The sequence below is a fragment of the Solenopsis invicta genome, chromosome 9 (assembly GCF_016802725.1).
Source record: "Solenopsis invicta isolate M01_SB chromosome 9, UNIL_Sinv_3.0, whole genome shotgun sequence".
NCBI lineage: Eukaryota > Metazoa > Arthropoda > Insecta > Hymenoptera > Formicidae > Solenopsis > Solenopsis invicta.
Genome location: NC_052672.1, coordinates 5,694,559 through 5,718,312, shown reverse-complemented (window position 1 = coordinate 5,718,312; position 23,754 = coordinate 5,694,559). Strand labels below are relative to the sequence as shown.

The 23,754-nt window shown below is 29.7% G+C and overlaps 2 protein-coding genes across 12 annotated transcripts in view; both read left to right on the top strand.

The window, feature by feature from the left end:
• LOC105204218 (G-protein coupled receptor Mth) overlaps positions 1-23,754 on the top strand; it is a 46,884-nt gene that overhangs the window by 2,248 nt on the left and 20,882 nt on the right. For 3 of the 9 annotated variants that reach the window (XM_039453756.1, XM_039453761.1, XM_039453760.1), the window contains exons 2-10: positions 486-617; positions 975-1,699; positions 2,019-2,369; positions 4,163-4,460; positions 4,827-5,055; positions 5,698-5,912; positions 5,984-6,062; positions 6,800-6,981; positions 9,279-9,459. In XM_039453756.1, the coding sequence (XP_039309690.1) occupies positions 1,433-1,699; positions 2,019-2,369; positions 4,163-4,460; positions 4,827-5,055; positions 5,698-5,912; positions 5,984-6,062; positions 6,800-6,981; positions 9,279-9,459 (1,802 nt within the window). In that variant the 5' untranslated portion in view covers positions 486-617; positions 975-1,432. Of the gene's footprint in view, positions 1-485; positions 618-974; positions 1,700-2,018; positions 2,370-4,162; positions 4,461-4,826; positions 5,056-5,697; positions 5,913-5,983; positions 6,063-6,799; positions 6,982-9,278; positions 9,460-12,951; positions 14,036-23,754 lie in introns of those variants that run through there. The other 6 variants (XM_039453757.1, XM_039453759.1, XM_039453755.1 and 3 more) reach the window with 5 other exon arrangements.
• Positions 16,059-23,735, top strand: LOC105203496. Of its 3 annotated transcripts, none has more exons than XM_039453785.1 (6): positions 16,059-16,556; positions 19,350-19,481; positions 19,837-20,566; positions 20,882-21,232; positions 22,713-23,010; positions 23,381-23,735. In XM_039453785.1, the coding sequence occupies exons 3-6, from the start codon at positions 20,303-20,305 to the stop codon at positions 23,725-23,727; spliced, it is 1,260 nt and encodes a 419-aa protein (XP_039309719.1). In that variant the 5' UTR covers positions 16,059-16,556; positions 19,350-19,481; positions 19,837-20,302; the 3' UTR covers positions 23,728-23,735. The 3 variants fall into 3 exon arrangements, 2 of the variants coding, with proteins under 2 accessions (XP_039309719.1, XP_039309720.1); XR_005575591.1 differs by having other exon boundaries at positions 16,067-16,556; positions 22,713-23,121; positions 23,381-23,480; XM_039453786.1 differs by having other exon boundaries at positions 16,067-16,556; positions 22,713-23,505.

The following is a 23,754-nucleotide window of genomic DNA, read 5'->3' as shown; positions in this document are numbered from 1 at the left end:
TTCATTCAACTTCCTGCTAAAAAAAATTAAATTTCAATTCACGAGATAAAAATTTTGCAGCATTTAAAAGGTTATAAATAGCTTATAATTATATAATTCTATTCTTGTTTTAAATCTGCAAAATAGATGAGGAGGGGAGGGACAGATTTTCAGCACAACATCAGCTGATGTTATGCTCAGGCGTTGAAATAAAAAGTGCGTTCGAAGATACCACTATTAGCGCTATTTGTGTTTTCTATCTTTATCATTCATTAGATGTTAACAAAAAAAGACTAATGCAAACAACGCTAATAACATCTCTCCAAATACACTCCAAAGAGAACTCTCAATTCGCTTTTTTGCGCTAATCTATTCGGTTGTGTCACATCGAGAAACATGTGTAAATAATGTCGACGAATGTCAAAGAATAATTTCATTAAAAGCAACGTATCCTCAGACTGGGCAATATTATAAAATTAATGGGACAAGTCGTTGATTAATTACAGAGACACATACAAAGGAAACGAGTATTCGACTGAATACACAGATAACTCGCTGCAACGTAACATCACTTCAAGAAGACAAGAAAATTGATAAATAAAGAGAGAACTGAGTGAGGATCACAATTTTTCAAACAAGTAAGTTAATTATTTATTCCGTTACTTTCATTGCAATACGTTAAATAATTGTTTATCTCAATTTTTGTTGATAAACAACATAAGTAATACAGTTAGATAGAAAGATATAAATAAAAATTTAATTAATAGAAACGTTCTTATTTATAAATATATAAGAATATAATATCTTTGCTTAGAAAAGAAAAAGAAATATTGAAGATAAATATTGATCTTGGTTTAAAATTTTAATAATCACCTATTACAAAATAATAATTTTATATCAAGTATTGTATAACCTAATTTAAAATGGTACAAACTTAAATTTATGCTCAGAATGATTTCAATAAAAACATAATAATTCAAGTTATTATTAAACAGATAGCAACTATTTCTGCCCGGAGTAGTAAACGAAAGAAGAATCGAAACGCACAGAAATAAAATTAAGTGCAGGAAAGCAATATTGTTGTGCATAAAACTTACAAATCGATGTGAAATGACGGTTTAAAACTTAAGCAATTAAAGAAATTGGTTTAAATACGACTTAAAATAATAATTCAGCAGGAAAGTCTGAAGAAGTTCTTTTTGAAGAAGAGTGAAAAACGCTGCATGTATTATTTGTAGATAAGTGAATTATATTTTTATTAAAATGAAGTGTACGTAGAAAAAACAGGTTTAAAGTACAAAAAGCAGCAGCTTTGAAATGTGACTGCAAATTAATCAAAATAATAATCTGGAAGTATCAATTAAGAACGTGACGTTGACTTCAGAAAAGCGATAATAATACAGAGATATATACTTTGTATTAAATAAACGAATAATTACAGTTTTACACAACTATGTCTATGATAAGGTTTGCTTTGCTCGGCCTGCTATTATCCTTGATAAAAGCATCATCCGAGTGGCAACTGACGAAATGTTGCCCACCGGGACAGATCTATGTAAACAGTTTCACCAACTGTGAATCATTACCGTTATTCGCGATAGACGTGTATTCTCACTATTGGAACATTACCCGAGAGTTCCAAAGAATTCCTCAGTGCAACGAACCTGAGGATCTTGTGACAACGGTACTCGACGATTTTGAATCTGACACTGTCTTGGAGGTAAATTGAAATTAAATTGATCTTGTTTATCTTTAACTTTAAGGTCGCAATGTCATGATTGACAAGAAAGAAATCAAGTTTTATAAAAAGTATAAAGAGAATAATAAAGAAGTATAAAGAGAAATCTAGGAAAGACAAGAAATGTTTTTATGATTCGCTAATGTATGTATCTATTTATATCATTTGAAAGACAAATAATAATATCCACACTTCGCATACCATTCTAATCATATAACTAAAGTTAAATGTTATTTAACAACAATTAAATGATGTTATAAGCGAGTGACTCCTGTTTATCAACTTAACAAATTGTTTGTAGGTGTCAGGTTGCCTTGAATATTTTTACAAGTCAGAGGAAAAAAAACCCATAATAATAATTCGTTACTGTCGATCAAACAAGGACCAACAAGTGAAAGCAAATGATACATCCTTTCCGCAACTCTTACACACCAGAAAATGCTGCTTTGGCGATACAATATTCGACAGCGGCGCAAAGACATGTGTGACCCGATTAAACGAATCACAGAGTCTTGGAGCATTTTTGTTCAATAAATCGACTGACGCAGAAAGTTCAGTGATACTCACCCAAGGTCCACCTAAGTGTAAAGGACCGATTGTTAACTATGAAATTAACGAAAACGATATCTTTCTACGGAACAATACATATATGGTAAGCCAGAAATTAGAACTTCTAATTGTAAGATAATTTTCGTAGCAATTGCGTATTAATTATTATTTTAAGTATTCTAAAAATTTAATTTTTTTACAAATTAAATAATCCAAACCTTCTACAGTCGTAGCTAGATCTTGGCATTTTTGTTTATGTGAATTTATAAACACATTCAAACTTAGCGAAACGGTGCGCTAATTACTTTTCAGCCATAACAAAGTCCTAAGCTAAATAAGAAAGAATAATATCACGTAATTTATTTAATTTAATTTAATTTAATAATAATTGATGCGTACTTGGATCTATCTATTCGCCCCCGAAAAAACTGTATAAAAGTTTAATATCAGCGCACAGTTTGAATATGTATATAAATTCACATAAACAAAAATAGCACAATGATCAAGATACGACCGTAGAAGGCTTAGTTTATTTAATTTGTATTGTACATTATAGGTCGAATTTTTTGTTTATTTTTTTAGTTTTGTTAACAATGAGTAATTAAGGAAAACAAAATTTCAGTTTTACGCAAGAATTTATTGTATAGTATTGATTATAAAGTTTTGTTTTTTCACTTTTATGTATGAACAGAATGTATATTGAAACAAATATGATTTGCGAATTATACAATAGCCTCTATTAATATTTTGACACAAATGTTTTTAGCAATATTGTTTCTATATTTTTACTATATGTCCAAAAAATTATCTTACCAAAGAGACAAAAATAAATACTTGTAACTGACTAAAATATTAAAACTTGTTGCTTATACATAAGTATTTTGTAACCACATTGAATATGAAATCACCATAAGTATTTTAGTAATATATAAATTATTAATTTTAGCCAGTATTTATAACTAAAATTGTTTACATTATAGACATATTAATGTTCTATCTTACAATGTTTAGTGGCATATCCATTTGCTTTGATTACTGCCGTACAACAAAGTGGCATTCATTTGACGAACTTTAATATGCGAGTAAGGGAAATTTTTGACCATTTTTCTTATAAAATCTTGAAAAAAAAGAAGCTTCGTATTTGAATATTTGCTTTTTTTAACGTATGTATTTAAGGGGAGAAGATCATGTAATCAAAAGCTAATTACATGTTTAGTGGTGCCAATGTATATTATGTACATTTTTCACTCTTCCTGAGATAGGAGTTCTTAAAAGATGCTAACATTAGTAATAAAGATTGGATTCTTAACTTATTAATTCTGTGATATTATTTATTTTAATTCAACCTAAGATTTGTGTTTGAAAGTGACGACACTGTTCAAAAGACTCAGATATATTCTTCAAAATCGAAAAATATATTTTCAACCACAATTCCTGCTGAGACTAGTTAAAACCGTACACAAGCCTATCTTGTCTTTAAATCTTATATACATAACATGATTTAGTTTCAATTGAGAATTAAATATATATATTGCCAGTTAGAAAACAGCGTCATATTATCTCGCGTGGGTAGTACAGTGTAATCTTACAAATGTTTGTGGCATCTTTCGAATAGCAGAAATTTTGATGATGATGGTTTTAAAAATGCCAATTGTTACTTAAAGTTGTCATGTAATGAAGGTATCAATTTAGCAACAAATGCGAACTTAGTTGCCATAATCTTAATTCTGATATCAGTAAATGTTATGATTGCATGCAATATACCAGTAGTATAATAGACATATTGCTATGTAGGATAATTTATAAAAGCTTTTACATCTTCTGAAATAGAAACCTTCTAGATATGTCGATAAGTATTAAAACAACATTATGTAAATGATTCAAATAACTTAACAGGTGATGATACCAGTGTTGAAAAATAATGTCAAAGAGGAACCAGTTACTGAGGATAACGCTTGTCTCGAGATGACGCCGGATTTTGCAGTTAAACGAAGCTTGGTAGTCCGTATCTGTAGGGATCCGCAATTCTGCGACACGAACGCTTGTATCAGAAAGTGCTGTCCAGAAGATACATATACTTATAAAGATAGTTGCACTAACTTGCTCAATGTTACCAATGAAGTGGGAAAATTTTACAATGCTTTTGTGAACGCCGTAGATCAAACCAATTCGTTCACTTTCGACACGAACAAAAGTATTACTAATCAGAGTTACCAAACTGAATAATTTCCTCAAATTTTTATTACATTACGGGAGAATTTCTGGGAAAATGCAAATAGTAGAGATACTTACATTTTCTTCTTACAAAAATTATTTTGTGTTCTGTCTAATAGTTTCACTTGATAATAACAAAATCTAAATTTAGAGTAAAATCCCCCAATATTGTAACCCTACATCTAATGGTATTTAAACACTTCTATTACTTTCTAATAAAAATTTATATTTTTATCTTTATTACATTGTTTATCTGTCATTACTAATTGATTATAGTTGACAATTGTCAACGTTAATTCTATCCACAGAGAGAAACGGAATTAATTTACTTCTATTTATTTTTTAGGCCACGGGATTTTGATTCAGGAGCCACAGTGTGACTTATTATACCGTTACGATTCAAATGATTGGGAGAAACATGTGTTACTGACGTCAAATGGACATGTTTTTATCAATAATTATGATACAAACGACATGCACTGCTTCGAAGTCTATCATAACTATTCCGACTACAACTCTTCTCGTTTTGAACTGTTGGTCTGTCCCAAATACCTGAAGACTGAGACTTATAAAAAGTATATTATTTCTATTACAGTCTCCAACTATATTATAATCTTCTACTATAAAATGTATTATACGAAAACTATATATATATATATATATATATGACAATCGTTCGTATACATTTCCAGCTACTATTCTATTACTATTTTTACTCATTTTTATATTTGTAAACATGCATGACCGAATAGAAAGATTGTATTAACACGAGATTCGCCAATACCTTGTTATATCGTAAATTTGTTCCGGAAAAGTGAACTTGTATTGATTTCCTAGTAATTAATTAAAATTCAATGCATTAAATTAGCATTTTATTAACAATGCTAGTGTATTACTATGCATTCAGACTCTTATCTCTTCTATTGCAAAGTTGTTTAAGTTTGATTGAATTCGACATATTATTAGTTTGTTTTAATTGTACGATATCAAATAATCAAAACCTGTAGTAACATGTCGAGCAGCACATAATTAAAAAGTATTCGAGTATTTAAAAGCTGCAAATATTTTAGTTATATATGTATATACGCGGAATAAGAAGAAGCATTATTAATAAAAATTGATGAAAATAATGTCAGATCAATTTTCGAGCATTAGATAAATATGTCGGATTTGTATATCCTACAAATTATGAAACTTAAAATTCATTTTTTGTTTAGCGCTGACTGGTGGTTCGCCATATTGGTCGTCAAATGTATATTTCTGTTGATGACGTTGCTAGTGTACGCGTACTTACCGAATCTGCAAAATATTCATGGAAAAACGGTTATATGTTATGTGAGCAGTATCTTGCTGACTACCACCTGCACGTTCATCAGCAATTGGTACGTCAATGTTGGACATAAGCTACAAAAAACATCGTGCAAAGTTTTAGGTTTGTATACAAACGTCTTAGGAAATATTCGTATACGAATAACGTTAAAAAAACGTGAAATGTTTTTCTAGCTTACATCGGGTTTTTTTTTTTTCATGCGATATTTTTCTGGCTTAATGTCTTGTGCTTCGACATATGGCGAACATTCGGGTAAGTCATACACTACAAAACGCGTAATATCAGTACAAAATTACCTATTCAAAAAAAAAGTTAAAAAAAGGCGCCTAGTGTGTGAGAGTATCCCATAAATCTTTATTCTATTTACGAAATTCAAGTGGTGCTATCTTTATATCTTCATTCAAAAAATTTCCTGTCCTGATCCATGTGGTACTCTCTTTAATTACTATACAAAACATAAGTGATTCTATTTCTTTATTCTCATTGAAAAATCTTCCTATTCCTAACCCAAGTGGTATTTACTTAAAAATAAATATCTTAAATTTATTCCAACATAAATGTATTTTTTCCAATTAATGTTTGAAATCTTTCCTGATCTTCTTCGATTGCAATTTCATCTTTATAATAGTGTCACTTTTATACAAATTGACCACATATTTGTATCGCACGCAACATTTCATCAAGTCTCGATCGCAACATTTCTTATTCTTATACACATAATCCGATAAAAAGATGGCTATATAAAGACACATATGCATTTTGAATCAGTATCAATGATGGAGATTTCAGACTTCAATCTAAATTGTCGACAAATTGATGGCAAATTGTTGTATCATAAAGGCATCAACTTGTCAAGAAATGCGAATTCGATTGCTACAAATCTAATAATAACGCATGCTGTGATTAAAAGCAACATTTCAGCATTTACATAGACACAATGCTGACTTAATAGGATCTAATAAGTTAATGTTAATTTATCTTCTCCACAGATCTGTACGTGAGAATATGAATATAAAGGACCGCAAAAATACGAAACGGTTGCTGTTGTACTGTTTACATGGGTGGGGCATCCCTTTACTGTTTTCAATCTTTATTATCGTTGCCGATAACACGGATTTCCTGCCAGAATATCTGGCACCCGATATTGGCAATATCGGATGTACGTTATCATGTGAGTTATTAATCGATAATAATTTTCCGAAAGACGATATAACGTAAGTTATAGCGATTTCGGCTGGGGCACATTTTAGGTGTCGGTGCAACTTTGGTGTTTGGCTAGTTAAATAATTCAGTCCCTTAATGGTGCCGCGTGTTCGTCTGGACTCAATATACCTCATAAGTGCATATTGGGTGTACACAAAGTGGACCCGAGAAAATAGTCGAAGCCAGTTTGTGTGCCACCGATAAGGTGCTACACCGGTGCGCCCCAGCCAAAATCGCTATTAGATAATACTAAAACAGAGTTCTTGGAAATATTACCGACTTCTTGTAACGAAAGCTGACTCGTCTGCGCAGTGTTGAATATTTCTTCGAAACTCCTTGATACAATAATTTACGCGGCAAATAGATAGATATAGTAATTAGATAGAGTTGAGAATTAATACCAGATGAATTACAGTCAGAAAATTTATGTAGTATTCAAACTTTATCATATCGCGAGAAGAAAACACGTAAAATTTTCTGTCCATCATCGTACCACAATGCAGTAATTAAAAACCATTTCGAGTAACTGTATTGCCTGTCCTATATCATTGCTCCTCAATATAAAATATAATTATAAATGTATTTAACTATAAGAAATATTAATTAATGTGTTTTATATACAGCAAATAATTTTAAATAGAAACGTGATAATTACATTTATTATATTTAACAATATATCCTAGAATATTTTGGAAAATTATTTTTAATAGAAGTTGAAAATATTAAACGTTATAGTTTTCAACTATAAATATTTCAAATATTTGTTCCGTTTCTGTAATTAAATTTTTCAGATGACATATAAAATTAAATATAGAAAACAAGGGTATAATATGGCTCAGTGTACGTTAAGGCATCTGTAATGATATCTCTAAAGTTTTTAGACGCAAGAAAACTCTAATTCAAGAATATTCTAAATGATGGAAAATTAAATTGAAATGGGTCATCCTCAGTGCTATCTAAATTTATAGAATTTTCGTTAAAATGCATACATAATTCTTTGTGTCTCTATTTTAATCTCAATTTTAATTTTTTTATAATTTTAATGTCAATCTTATCATATTGTTTTAACGTTTGACGATAAATTTTAACACATAGTTTTTTTATTTATTTATTTTATTTTAATTTCCTGGATAAAATTTCAAAAAATAATAATTAAATTTTAAATAATATTTATTTTAATTTGCTAGATAAAATTCTAAACGATAATTACAAATAATAATTTCAAGACATAGAACTAGTTAAGAATGAACAGTTTTATCTTATTTTAATTTTTGAAGTACTGCGGTTTATAATGTTCGTTCATACTGTTACTAATACAACCAAAGACATCGCCATCGTGCAATAAACAAGAACAATCAAATATAAATTAATTAACGGATTTATATAAACATTTTTATACAAATCTAAATAAGAACGCCTTCACGGTCATAGCTGGATCTTGGTGCTTCCGTATTTAATCGTGTGATTTTATATACTTTATCAGATTCAACACAAACACGCGCCGTTACTTTTGGTCATAATGCAGCTGTAATCGAACAAGAGTCAATAATAATATCACATTTATAGGGGTGTGCGGGTACCCGAGATTTCGGGTTCGGGTCGGGTTCGGAAATTTTTTTCGATGTAGTGTCCGAAAGTTACGGCTCGATTTCGGATAGCGCAAGTTTCGGGTACCCGTACACCCCTACACATTTATTCAATTAAAATTAATTTAATAATACACGTTGCTCACTAGCATCAAATATTAACCCTCTCCTCCCTACGTACGGGTGTCTTAGCCAACTCGGCTACTGAGGCTGAGATGATATTATGTATCATCAACATATTTAACTAATTTGACTAAGCGATTGAAAAAAACAAGTCATATAGAAACCATTTCTCGAGATAAGAATTTACAGCAAAGAACGACAACAAAATTTAAACTTATGTGAACACGGTACCCTTTATAATTATGAATTTTTTTGTAAGGTTTAATTTAGATTTAACAGAGAAAGAAAATGCTGATGAAAAATCACAAATATCTCAAAATTGTGTAGCTCTTTTGAAATGAAACTTGGCACAAAATTTTCTTTTATCTGAGTAGATAATTTTCTCCGTATAACGATTCATTGGGCACGTTCACGGGACCCAAAATTCGCAACCTTGTCCTGCTACACTTCCTTCTCCAGAAGAACAATATTTTCATTTTCATGTTACAATTTTCTATGTACAGCGTAATAATTTTGAAAAAGATTAATTAAATTTTATTATGATTTTAATCAAAAGATAGATACAATTGGAATAACTACAGCGATTTAATTTTCGCTTATGGACCGCAGACGATTGTAACAATATCCAACGTGCTATTTTTCATTCTCACGGCGAAATATTACAATACAGTAAAAGCGGATATAAAAAATATAAATACCGATCCCAGAAGCAAACAATTTGATTCCATTAAGAACAGGTGAGTGCTTTTGCGTCTTAAAACATCGATTTTCTTTTCATTTTTGGAAGTAAATGTAAACTAAAAAACAAAGTTTAAAAAATTTGTAGTTAAAGTAAATTTTAAACGCGTATTTTAGGACCTATTGTGTTGATTTTATCATTTTCATCCTATATTTAAATTCTGCAACCTACGCAAAAATGCAAGAATCGTTTCTACTTAAAACTAAAACACAAGAAAAATGACAATAAAATAGTGTATGTTCCAAAAATTAGTTTATACTATTGATTTTTATTATTATATAAATAATCAGTTAGATAACTATACTGTGTAAAAATAACAATTACTTAGCCCTAGCTACATACTAAATATCATTTCGCACTTAATAAAATCATTTCTTTGGTTTTATTAATTGCAAAATAATATTTACTAGGTAACCAGATATAAGTAATGGTTACTTTTACAAAGCATAATTAGCTAACTGATTATTCATCATAGAAAACGTAAACTAAACTTCTAATTTCTAAACTTCAGTTTTTTTATTAAGAGTTCTGCAGTCAGAGAAAGTTAATCACGATAGTTATTTATGTATGCCAATAAACATTAACTTTCAATGTTATAATTTTACACTCAACTATATAACTATAACAATACGATACAACATTTTATATCACGTATACTTGTTGAGAGTGAAATAATTTTATATTCTCATTCTCGTTACTTAAATGTGATGATACATCATATTAGGATCATATTAAGGCACATTAAGATATTATTTATATATTAGTATATATTAGCTAAAAATTGACGCTCATTTTACACGACCCCATTTCCATTAATATAGATCAACTGTGATTTTAGTTTAATTTACTCTTTAGCTTTTTCCAATCCTTAAAACTCAAGAAAAATAAAGAGCTTAATTTAAACTGAGATTAGAGTTAATCTGTGTTGATGGAAATAGGCCTAAGACATTCGATGGACGGGATGCTGAAGAATCCAAGTACAAATTTTGGTCGAGGTAATATTTTTTGCAATAAATTTCTACGTTTTTTGGAATGAGAGAGAAGGGATAGTAAAAATGTTGGTAAATATTGAAATTATTAAATTAATTAATGATATTTAATTTTAAAGATATTTTGGGTTCTGCTTAATAAGATGTTTTTAATCTGGCGAGTATACGACGTGTCTTAAAAATCTTGCAAATTAATCTAAAAAATTATTGAACATGAAGATATGTTTTTAGCTGGTATAGCTGTAATCGTCATTTATGTTGATACATTAATATTGTTAAATGTAAAATTATAACATTAACATACATAAAATGAATTAAGGCCTAAGATGAGCAAGTTATATGACAATTAAATTATTTTCACTTTTACATCATTTTTTAAGAATTGCAGGAATAACGATGAATATAATTGACCATATCTTTAAAAAAGATCCAGGAATATTCTATTTTAAATTATAATTTCGAGTAAATTTACAATAACTTCACTATTCGATAAATAATTACAGCATTTTAATGAAAATCATATCACTATGACAGATGTCATTATCAAAAAGAGATGGACATGGCAACATGACAAATTTAATAGGAAAAAATTAATAATTAATTAACAAAGGTATATCGTAATAAGGAGAGTTATTTTGAGGATATTCTTTATAATTTCGAATTTTTTTTTGTTAAGATTTATTTAAGTTTAGCGGAGAAAAAAGGTATTAAAAGAAAAAAAACATTTCTTGCGATATCTCGAAATAGTGGGAGTCTTTTGAAACGAAACTTAGCAAACAATTTTCTTCTATCTGTGTGAATATTTTGCTCTATATAACGATTGATTACATACGGGACCCAAAACCACTGTTCTTATTACACTATACCTTTCCTAAGTATGATACCACATCGGTTAAGTTAATCCCATAATTGTATTGTAATAATAATAGGATAAGGTTGCTAAAATTGCACCACTTTTAATATAAAGTCTTATAACTCAGAAATTTAGAGGAATATTTTTAATTTTCTTACGTCATAATAAAGTATAGCAGTTCTCTTTTCATACTTATTTTTTGTAGAATTTTATGTATTGTCATAAATTCTTAAATGACAATTTTTAAGAAGCCTTTAAATAATGCTATTTAGGCAACCTCTTAAATTGCGTCACACGTTAATATTACTCTTCATGGGTTAAAGCGACACTTTTTCTACTAGATTCATTATTCTCGAACAAAAATACGTTAAATAAGCATAATTTTATTAATATTGGAGATAAATACCGTAAAGATAAATGTAATTTCCATACATGTCATCATTTCGATAACTTTTCATTTATATTGCAATAACATTGCTACATTACGGCAATATTGTTACAATGTACGTTCTGCATGATTATTATATTTAAGTTTATATGTATATGTATAACCACGATCAAAGCAATAGTATGATTTAGAAAACTAACGGAAAGTAATGCGGCGTATACAAGGTTCGTATTCGCTGCCTTTATTTCCATTGTATTGACAATTTCACGGTCTTGAGTCTTATATTAGGAAATTAAGACATGGTGCGATTTAGGAAACTAAAGTATTTTGTAAAACTTTATTCATTTGATTTACAAATAAGAACATAAAGTTATTTGAACTTTGTTAATCTAATTTTAATAATATTGTGATTATTGCAAATTATAAAAATTCAGGTTATTTATTTTACCTCTTTTGCATTTAAGCTATGAAATGTGTTGAAAAATAGCAGCCAATTTACGATTTTGCTATACATATTAACATCAAAATTTCTATTATTCTTAACATATTGAGATGAATGAAGAATAATGATAATGTCATGTAGTTCCCACATAATCCCACAAAGAATGTACAAGTACTATGATTGAATTTGTAGGCACAATTTAGTAGAAGCCGGTGCGGTATCGGCAACCTTACTCTATACTGTACAGCCTATAGCTTCAGGAAATGAACAAGGCATTAGTACAATAAAATAACGGATTAAAAATCTACTGTAACGACATGAAATGATATGACAAATTAGCTGCGATTGATAAAGATTCGGTGAATCGAAAACTGTTCAGTTCTTGTAAAGTAAATAAAAATAAGAATAAAAGTGATATTTACTTTATAAATTGCTCGTCTTAGGCGCTGATTTTCTTTACTATGACTTTGCATAAACAAGCATAAATATTATTAATATTATATTTATTGTAATATTAATATTTTGTTACTGTCAATCGATGTTTACTCCGTACATACAAATAAATAACTATTGCTATTAATTTCCAATAAATGAGGAACGCTTTATACACAATTATTTTGGTATTATAGCAAATGTCTAAGGAATCTTAAATACATTGTAATAATAGAACAATATTTATCTAATTTTATAACTGTTTTATCTGTACTTATGAGTGATATCTTAACGTATCGTTTTGTTAATATTTCCAATTTTATTTTATAGACGGATTGTGTTCATATTATTTTTTAATCAATTGTATTTATATTATTTTTCAATAGATTTATCATGTTCGTCAAACTGTTCATCGTTATGGGAATGCAATGGATATTCGAGACAGTAGAGTACTTCCTCGCCAAATCTTTAGGTTTCGATCATCACGTGAAGGTGTTTTTTTACCTCAGTTTAGTCTTAGAGTGTCTTGAAGGTTTATTAATTTTCATTATTTTTGTTATGAAAAAAAATGTGTATCAAACTATTCGCAAACGATTGCAAGATATAAAAAAAAATTAATCTGCAACGTAATGTCATTGTTTACTTATATAGTCAGGAAAAACGCGATCAACTACGCTATATTTTTGTTTCATTTACGCGACTTATGTTTTAAAAAGAGTCGATAACTAAGCCATATTGAGAATTTAAGAGATCGGAAAGAGGGTAACGATATAAAAGAGAGAGTAACAATTTAAATAGGAAAACAGATGGACCATTCCAGGGATTTGGTTAATCCGGAAAAGATGATCCTAACTAGCAATACAATGAATTGAATAAGGAAAGGAAACAAACAGAAAGATTGCAACAAAAGTTCGAAAAGATCATTGCCTGAAAGCGACATCCTGCTCTAGTAAAATTTAGTTTATACCAAAATGAGTGGACAAAAGATGACGTTGAAGAAATCACCAATACGTCGAAAGTAAAGCAATCTGTCGGTTTGTCTTCTGTTCCTAAATTTGCTGATGAAATGAGTGTACACTTTTAAAGTAAAATGAAAAAAAGAGAGTACTACGGCTGCTGTAAACATTATGGTTACCGCCATTATCCCCGTTATTAAATAACGAAGTCAAATAATTTTTTATGGAATTATACAATTAATAGCCCGCTGTTTTTAATAGCGCTAACGTGCCAATACACAATAAAAATAGTTATAAAGTACTTTTACTTTTCAGAACTTTTAAACTTTTCCAACATATATATGCACTTCATTCCTCATACGTCGTCATTGTTTTTATACTTGACCGTATTATCACTCGAATAAATGTACATTCGAGTGCTTCTTTGTCATTTAACTTTATGTTCAGCTATACACACTTTGAATTATGCGGAGTAAAACAATAACATGGAATTTTGTTAATATGGTTTTTTAAACAATATTTTCGTATCGAAATATTTCTACGATAACTCGACTGTTATTTTAAAGCGCATTGTTCAGAAACACTAAAAGTAGAAACACTCTTCTAATCTATAAAGTTTAAAAGTCAGTAAGGTTAGAAAGGATGTTCCAATCCAGTCTAATGCAGGAATACAAAACACAGCTATTCGCCACCGAGATTTGACGAGCTCAAGTGATTCTCCAAAGATTTGTCTAGATGCGAAAATGTAAATAAGGACATCTTAGTCGACTCGTCATTAAGAAACATGGAAGTAAATGCCATGCACAAGCAGTGGGCTTTGCACAAGGACATAGATGTTCCGTAAATTGCACACTCTGCACAAGGACATGATCAATTCACAATCAATCTCTCTCTTATCGTCTCAGGACAGTACATTTTAATTTGCCATTTTTTCATACAATTTTTGATTTACCAAATAAAATGTATCAAACACGTCAACCAGAGTATGATTCTCTTAATGTATCGTCGAACATGGAAAATTTATTATATTATCAATAATAAGAATGTACGATAGTTTTTGTAAAGATATTGTAAACAAGTTATAAATATATGTCCATGTAAAATCTGTATTCCTCGTCAAATTAATCGATGCTTTTCCCATTTATTGTCACATTTAATTTCGCATTCACCTTCCCTCAGAAGTTTACTATCACTATTTTAAGCGAAATTATGAAGACTAGTTATTATTTATAGAATTTAGATTTGTTTAGTAAATTGTCGTTATATGCTAATATGATAATAACTAATATTCGCGCTAACGGAAAATTTTTACGCATAAGGACGAATTCAATGCCTAATAATGCGCAAATGCGAAAAAATACGCAATACTACGACAGTTGAATTATGTAGAATTTCGTAAAGTACGTAAAAATATTTACTAACTGGTAAGTCTTGTTTTGTTTTATTACGAATTATTACGGAACGGGCATAGTTCTTCTTACAGATACGGTAAAAATTCGCCGACGTATGCCTCATTACGAATTATTAAAGAATATAGAATTTTTTGGATTTCCAAAGAAGGAATACCGATCTAATTGAAAGGCTTATCATGATTTTCTACGTGGTTCTCTTAATTATCCCAAAACTTTAAAGCTAGGCTTATTCTACGTCTCATTACAAATTGTTTCGAATTAGATGTAAATTTTTTATTTCTATACGACTGTACATGTTACAATATTCTTCAACATTAAACAACCCTTAAAATATTATAAATGATAGTTATATGTTCTTTCATGGCAACATTATATAAAAATTATTTGAATATTATATAACAAGTAAGTAACACAATGTACTTTAATATTTTTAATTATCGGGAATGTTATAACTTATTTTAATAATTAATAAAGTTTATAAATATCTTATGCACAATAATTTGCATTAATTTTTAAACAAAAATAATACTTGTACAACAGTTTCATAACATTTCGCGAATATTAAAATAAATATATCATGAATATTATTAAAGTAGATATATAACATTAATACAATATTGCTATAATATTACAAATTATAAAAAATGTTAAACAATATACTCGAAATGTTATTTTAAAATGTATTATTTTAACTTTCAATAATATTTATATAATGTTCGAGAAATATTATAGAGTCTACAGGGCTTGAAATACCAGTAAATAAATATTAAAAGATTACCTCTTCTTTCTTTATATGTATATACCTATAGTTAATTATAAAAGGAATTACGGGATATCAAGGTTTCATTTATATAACAGAAATACATTTCTATTTCAAAATTCTAATATCAATGTTTTATGAATTTTATGATACATTCTTTTTTATTTGTTATACGTGCAAAATATATTATAACGATGCCATATAATTCTTTAAAGTAAAGCATTTTCCATAAATAATTATCGGTAATAAAATTGCAAACGCTCATCGAGATAAACGTCAAATAAAAATTTTGTAACTATTATAAATAAATTCTTAATAATTATAATGATTTCTAACTTATAAAATAAAAGTCCATTTTCTGACAGTATCATAATTATAGAATTTGTAAATCTTTTCCTTCTTACAGTTCTTGTGGGGAGGCTCTAAGGTTGCTGCACGTTACAGAAAACTGATAATATGGATCGAAGTAAAGGTATGTCGGTACTCTGCACTTATCATAATATGAGAAATCCTGCTTGGAGCTGTGAAGAAGGATTTTCGAAATGAGTTGCGGCTCTAGCTGCGAACTTGAGGGAGAGTTCGCTAGCTTGGCCAACGTCGGTACATCCAGGAAATTTGCGGACTGCCCAAAGGCAACGATATACATATTATACTTCAAGCTGTGCATCGAAGAACGAAAGCGCGAGCCGCAAGGACTGCGTAATAAGATAGGCCCAATCGCAAGGCGTCACAAATCCCCTTGAGTGGGATAGGAAGCCTTCCAAACCTCCTTTAAAAAAATTTAACTTCACTTCTCTGTTGGGACCGTCGACGTCCAGACGAACCGCGAGAACAGCCCGCCTCGACGAGGAGCGTTCGTGTTGGTAAGACAAAACAACATTTTGTAAAGCCGGTTTGGCCGATCGATTAGGTGACACGCAATAGACACCGGTGTCGTCTTTATCAGAAATCTAGAGATTATTAAATAAGAAATTAGACACTAAAAAAAACTTAGGGCATTCCATGCCAAAATAAACCACCCATTTTTGACAAATTTTTCAGGTTTAAAACTTACTGAAGTATGGGTTAAAAGTTATAATTTTTTATGCAAAATCTTAATCCAACTCTTTGAATACATGCAAAGGGAATAATGTTTGCAATTTATTATTATCGATTTATCTCAATTTTTTGGAGAGAAGGAGGAATTGATATAATAAAATTAGCGTCGTTTCCTATAGGAAAAAGTTCACTGTTTCACATGGTGATATCTTAATTTTAGGTAATTATTTATTATCAATCCTATTCAAGAATTCGAAATCTTTGAAATTATATCATAACTAGATACCGATTTTTATACTAAACCCTTCAAAATAAAATACATGTTTGCCTTAACTGTTCGATTCTATTCGTAGTACTAAATACCTATGCTGCGCCGGTGTGTTTCAAGCGTTAAGGCCTATCCAGACAAATTTGCATAATTGCATAATTATATGTATAAGGAATTTAACTGGTTTATGTTCTTATTCATGTGCTAATGAACAAATCAATTTCTTTATGTGTGTAGATAGTTATGCAACTATGCAAGTTTGTCAAAATAGGTCCTTTATACTATGTAAACAATTTCGCATTGCAATGAAGATTTTAAAGCCATTTGAAATTGCTAAAATACAGACATCATTCAAACCAGGGTTCATTATCAATAAAAAAAATGCCCATCTTGGCCGAATTTCAACTAAAACTGTTCTCCTTACCTCACCAACATGCACGTAATTCAAATATCAATCGACATTTGGAATGCGCTGGAAATAGTGAGGTAAGTAGAAAACTTTCAATCGAAAATTAACCAAAATGTGCATTTTTGCGAAGCCCTAAACCTTATTCACAGGATTACTAATCGTAATTTAAACATTTTTTCAAGTACTTTAAATTTAAAGCATTTCAATAATGTCTTCTATATTTAATATTTGCAATTTGATTAACATAATAAATGCAAATATGTTTTCTGAACTACTTAATGAAATAATGCATTATTTATTTATATATATATATATATATATATATAGATATATATACATATATAAAATAAATACCAAAAATTTTCTAATTGCATTCGCGATGTGTACCAAGTTTATGTAGTAAAAGTATGTATAAACCTGTTATACAAGAATGTCACACAATTTTATTGCGTAACATTCTTGCTTAACAAATTTGTAGATACTTCTACTACATAAACTTATTGTTAGTACACGTTATAGATGCATTTAAAAAATTTTCCCTCGGATAGTCAACGAAAGCAATAAGACAAATTTTTTGCTTGTATATTTTCTACTTGATTGACGTACCTAAGCAAAATTTGCCCAATCTTAAAAAACCCAATTAAAAAATTTAGTGGCTGTGATAGATTTCAGAAACATTTCCGTTGCAACATATTATGTCGCAGTTTTAAAAACATTTCTATAGCAATCTTTCACAAGACATTTTAGTCTTTTCATTTCTATATGATACTATTGCATATGAAGTAACGATGAGCACTTAAAACTTTGTGTGCACCATGAGATCCTTTACATCACGAAATCAGATTTTATTCGCATCGACTATAGTATTATAATCACGACATCATATCACATAAACAATCACCGATTTCTGAACATCGTTATAAGATTTCTCGTTTAGAATGATTATTTTATCCAAGGCTGTCTCCCGCACACTTAATAAGATTCGATTCTTTACTACTTTCTATTTTAAAATCAATCATAAAAAGTTGTTTATCAAGGTCATGTTTAATGAATGATTACAAGCTGTTCAGACTAAACACGTTTCCGTAATGTATAAATAGATACTGTTACGTACGGTCCACACTTGCGATAAATCGTCCACAACACACATAATACACACATACACAAGCGGATGAAACACGCGCATTCGGACGGCACAGTAGATGGTCAAGCGCATACACACAAGAAAAAAGAGAAAGTCTCGGACATCGCAGTGTCAATGTCGCAATCGTCAAAAACAAATTATAAATGACTTATTAAAAGAATATCGATGTTTCCTCCTGAGCTCGTCGCAACCGTGCGTCTCGATCTCTCGGCAATCATTTTGCAACGCTTGGGATTTAGCGATTCACGTTGTCCAATAGAGGCAAAAATTTTAGAATTGAGATTAATCTAGACAGAGCTAGGAAAACCAGTGAATATAAATGAGGTTGGCGGAAGATTTCCTTCTCTCATTCCGTCAAAAACCACGATAGTGTCCGAGTCTTCTCAATATACACGAAACTCAGGGTGACTACACCCCTTTTTTAATTCCGCAAAATAGAGGAGTAGGGGAGGGACAGATTTTCAGCATAATATCAACTGATGTTATGTTGACGCGTTGAAATAAAGAGTGCGTTTGAAAAGACCACTACTAGCGTTATTTGTGTCTTCTATCTTTATCATTCATTAGATGTTCACAAGAAAAGACTAATGCACATAACGCTAATAACATCTCTCCAAACACACTCCTAAGAGAGCTCTCAATTCGCTTTTCCGCGCTAATCTATTCGATTGTGTCACATCGAGAAACATGTGTAAATAATGTCGACGAATGTCAAAGAATAATTTCATTAAAAGCAACGTATCCTCAGACTGGATAATGTTATAAAATTAATGGAACAAGCCGTTGATTAATTACAGAGACACATACAAAGGAAACGAATATTCGACTGAATACACAGATAACTCGCTGCAACGTAACGTCACTTCAAGAAGACAAGAAAATTGATAAATAAAGAGAGAACTGAGAGAGGATCGCAATTTTTCAAACAAGTAAGTTAATTATTTATTCTGTTACTTTCATTGCAATGCGTTAAATAAATGTTTATCCCAATTTTTTGTTGATAAACAAAATAAATAATACATTTAGATAGAAAGATATATATAAAAATTTAATTTATAGAAACGTTCTAATTTATAAATATATAAGAATATAATATCTTTGCTTAGAAAAGATAAAGAAATATTAAAGATAAATATTGATCTTGGTTTAAAATTTTAATAATCACTTATTATAAAATAATAATTTTATATCAAGTATTGTATAACCTAATTTAAAATGGTACAAACAGTTTATGCTCAGAATGATTTCAATAAAAACATAATAATTCAAGTTATTATTAAACAGATAGCAACTATTTCTGCCCGGAGTAGTAAACGAAAGAAGAATCGAAACACACAGAAATAAAATTAAGTGCAGGAAAGCATATTGTAATAATATTGTTGTGCATAAAACTTACAAATCGATGTGAAATGACGGTTTAAAACTTAAGCAATTAAAGAAATTGGTTTAAATACGACTTAAAATAATAATTCAGCAGGAAAGTATGAAGAAGTTCTTTTTGAAAGAGTGAAAAACGCTGCATGTATTATTTGTAGACAAGTAAATTATATTTTTATTAAAATGAAGTGTACGTAGAAAAAACAGGTTTAAAGTACAAAAAGCAGCAGCTTTGAAATGTGACTGCAAATTAATCAAAATAATAATCTGGAAGTATCAATTAAGAACGTGACGTTGACTTCAGAAAAGCGATAATAATACAGAGATATATACTTTGTATTAAGTAAACGAATAATTACAGTTTTACACAACTATGTCTATGATAAGGTTTGCTTTGCTCGGCCTGCTATTATCCTTGATAAAAGCATCATCCGAGTGGCAACTAACGAAATGTTGCCCACCGGGACAGATCTATGTAAACAGCCCCAACTGTGAATCAGTACCGTTATTCGCGATAGACGTTTATTCTCACTATTGGAACATTACCCGAGAGTTCCAAAGAATTCCTCAGTGCAACGAACCTGAGGATCTTGTGAAAACGGTACTCGACGATTTTGAATCTGACACTGTCTTAGAGGTAAATTGACATTAAATTGATCTTGTTTATCTTTAATTTTAAGGTCGCAATGTCATGATTGACAAGATAGAAATCAAGTTTTATGAAAAGTATAAAGAGAATAATAAAGAAGTATAAAGAGAAATCTAGGAAAGACAAGAAATGCTTTTTTGATTCGCTAATGTACCTATTCATATCATTTAAAAGAAAAATAATAATATCCACACTTCGTATACCATTCTAATCATATAATTGAAGTAAAATGTAATTTAATAACAATTAAATAATGTTATAAGCGAGTAACTCTTGCTTAACAACTTAACAAATTGTTTGTAGGTGCCAGCTTGCCTTCAATATTTTTACACGTCAGGAGAAATAAAACCCATAATAATAATTCGTCACTGTCCATTAAACAAGGACCAACAAGTGAAAGCAAATGATACATCCTTTCCGCAACTCTTACACACCAGAAAATGTTGCTTTGGCGATACAATATTCGACAGCGGCACAAAGACATGTGTGACCCGATTAAACGAATCACAGAGTCTTGGAGCATTTTTGTTCAATAGATCAACTGACGCAAATAGTTCAGTGATACTCACTCAAGGTCCACCTAAGTGTAAAGGGCCGATCGTTAACTATGAAATTAACGAAAATGATATCTTCCTACGAAACAATACATATTCGGTGAGCAAGAAATTAGAACTTCTAATTGTAAAATAATTTTCATAACAATTGCGTATCAATTATTATTTTAAGTATTCTGGAAATTAAAATTTTTTAGTTTGGTTAACAATCTGCAATTAAAGAAAATAAAATTTCAGTTTTACACAAGATTTTATTGCACAATATTTCTTTTGATGTTTCGTTTTTTCATTTTTATGCATGAACAAAGTATACATTGGCACAAATATGATTTCCGAATTATACAGTAGCGTCTATTAATATTCTGACACAAATATTTTTAGCGATATTGTTTTATTTTTACTATATATCCAAAAAATTATCTTACCAAGGTGACAAAAATAAATTCTTGTACCTAATTAAAACAAAAATATTGAAACTTGTTGCTCATACATAAATATTTTGTAACCAAATTGTATTGGAAGTCACCATAAGTATTTTATCATTATTTGAAATATTAATTTTAGCCAGAATTTATAACTAAATGCTTATATTGTAGATATATTAATGTTCTGTCTTACAATGTTTAGTGGCATATCCATTTGCTTTGATTACTGCCGCACAACGAAGTGACATTAAGTTGAGGAGCTTTAATATGAGAGTAAGAAGGATTTTTATCCATTTTACTTTTAAAACCATGAAAAAAAGCTTCGTATTTGAATATTTGCTTTTCTTAACGTACGTACTTAAGCTCTTCCTACATTGTCCTTGTAGGATTTAAATCGGGACTCTGGATAGGCTAATCTAAAACTGTTATTGTTTTCTTATAAATGAAGCTAATTACAAGTTTAGAGGTGCCAATGTATATTATGTATACATTTTTCACTTTTTTTGAGATGACAGTTCTTAAAAGATGCTATGTTAATGTTAGTAATAAAGATTGGCTTCTTAATTTATTAATTCCGTGATATTATTTATTCTGATTCGAACTAAGAGCTGTGTTTGAAATCGAAAGTAACAATACATAGTCCAAAAGATTCAGATATTTTATGCAAAATCAAAGAATATTATTTCAGTCACAAATCCTGCTGAGACTAGTTAAGACCGTACACAAGCTTATCTTGTCTATAAATGTATTATATACAAAACGTGATCTAGTCTCAATTGTACATTAAATGTATTGCCAGTTAGAAAACAGCATCATATTTATCTTGCTTGACTAATACTGTGTAATTGTATAAATTTTTGTGGCATTATCATGTCAATAGCACAAATTTTGATGATGATGGTTTTAAAAATGCTAACAAGTTGTTACTTAAAGTTGTCACGTAATGAAGGTATCAATTTAGCAACAAATGCAAATTTAGGCTTCATAATTCTGATAACAGTAAGTGTTATGATTGCGTGCAATATACCAGTAATAAAATAGACACATTGTTATGTAAGATAATTTATAGAAACACTTATACCTTTCAAAATAGAAACCTTCTGGATATGTCGATAAGAATAAAAACAACATTAAATGATTCAAATAACTTAACAGGTCATGATACCAATGCTGAAAAATAATGTCAAAGAGGAACCAATTACTGAGGATAACGCTTGTCTCGAGATGACGCCAGATTTTGCAGTTAAAAGAAAATTGATAATCCATATCTGCAGAGATCCGAAATTCTGTGACACGAACGCTTGTATCAGAAAGTGCTGTCCCGAAGATAGATATTTTTATGAAGACGGTTGCATTAGTTTTCTCGATTTTACCAATGAAGTGGGAGAATTTTTCAATGCTTTTGTGGACGCAGTGAATCAGATAAATTCGTTCACTTTCGACACGAACAAAAGTATTACTAATCAGAATTACCAAACTGAATGATTTCCTCAAATTTTTATAATGGTGGAATTTCTGGGAAAATGCAAATAGTATAGATATTTACATTTTCTTCTTACAAAAAGTATGAATTTTGTGTTCTGTTAAATAGTTTCACTTGCTAATAACAAAACCTAAATTTAGCGTAAAATCCCCTAATCTGACAAACCTACATCTAATGGTATTTAAACAATTCTACTATTTCTCGCTAAGAAGAATTTATATTTTTACGTTTATTACATTGCTTCTCTATCATTACTAATTGGTTATAAATAATAGTTGAGAACTGTCGACGTTAATTCTACCCACAGAGAAACAGAATTAATTTACTTCTCTTTACTTAGACCACGGAATTTTGATTCAGAAGCCATCGTGTGACTCTGTGCACAGTTACGATCCTAATAATTGGGACAAATTTGTGTTATTGACATCAAATGGACATATTTTTATCAATAATTATGATACGGACAACATGTACTGCTTCGAAGTCCAACATAACTATTCCGACGACAACTCTGCTAGATTTGAATTGTTTTCCTGTTCCAAATACCTGAGTAATGAGCATCATAAAAGGTATATTATTTCTATTATAGTCTCAAACTATATCACAGTCTTCTACTATAAAATATATTATGCAATAACTGCATGTATAACTATTATAATTGTTATTATAATTGTTATTCGTGTATAGCCATTGACAAAATTATTAGGTATTCTT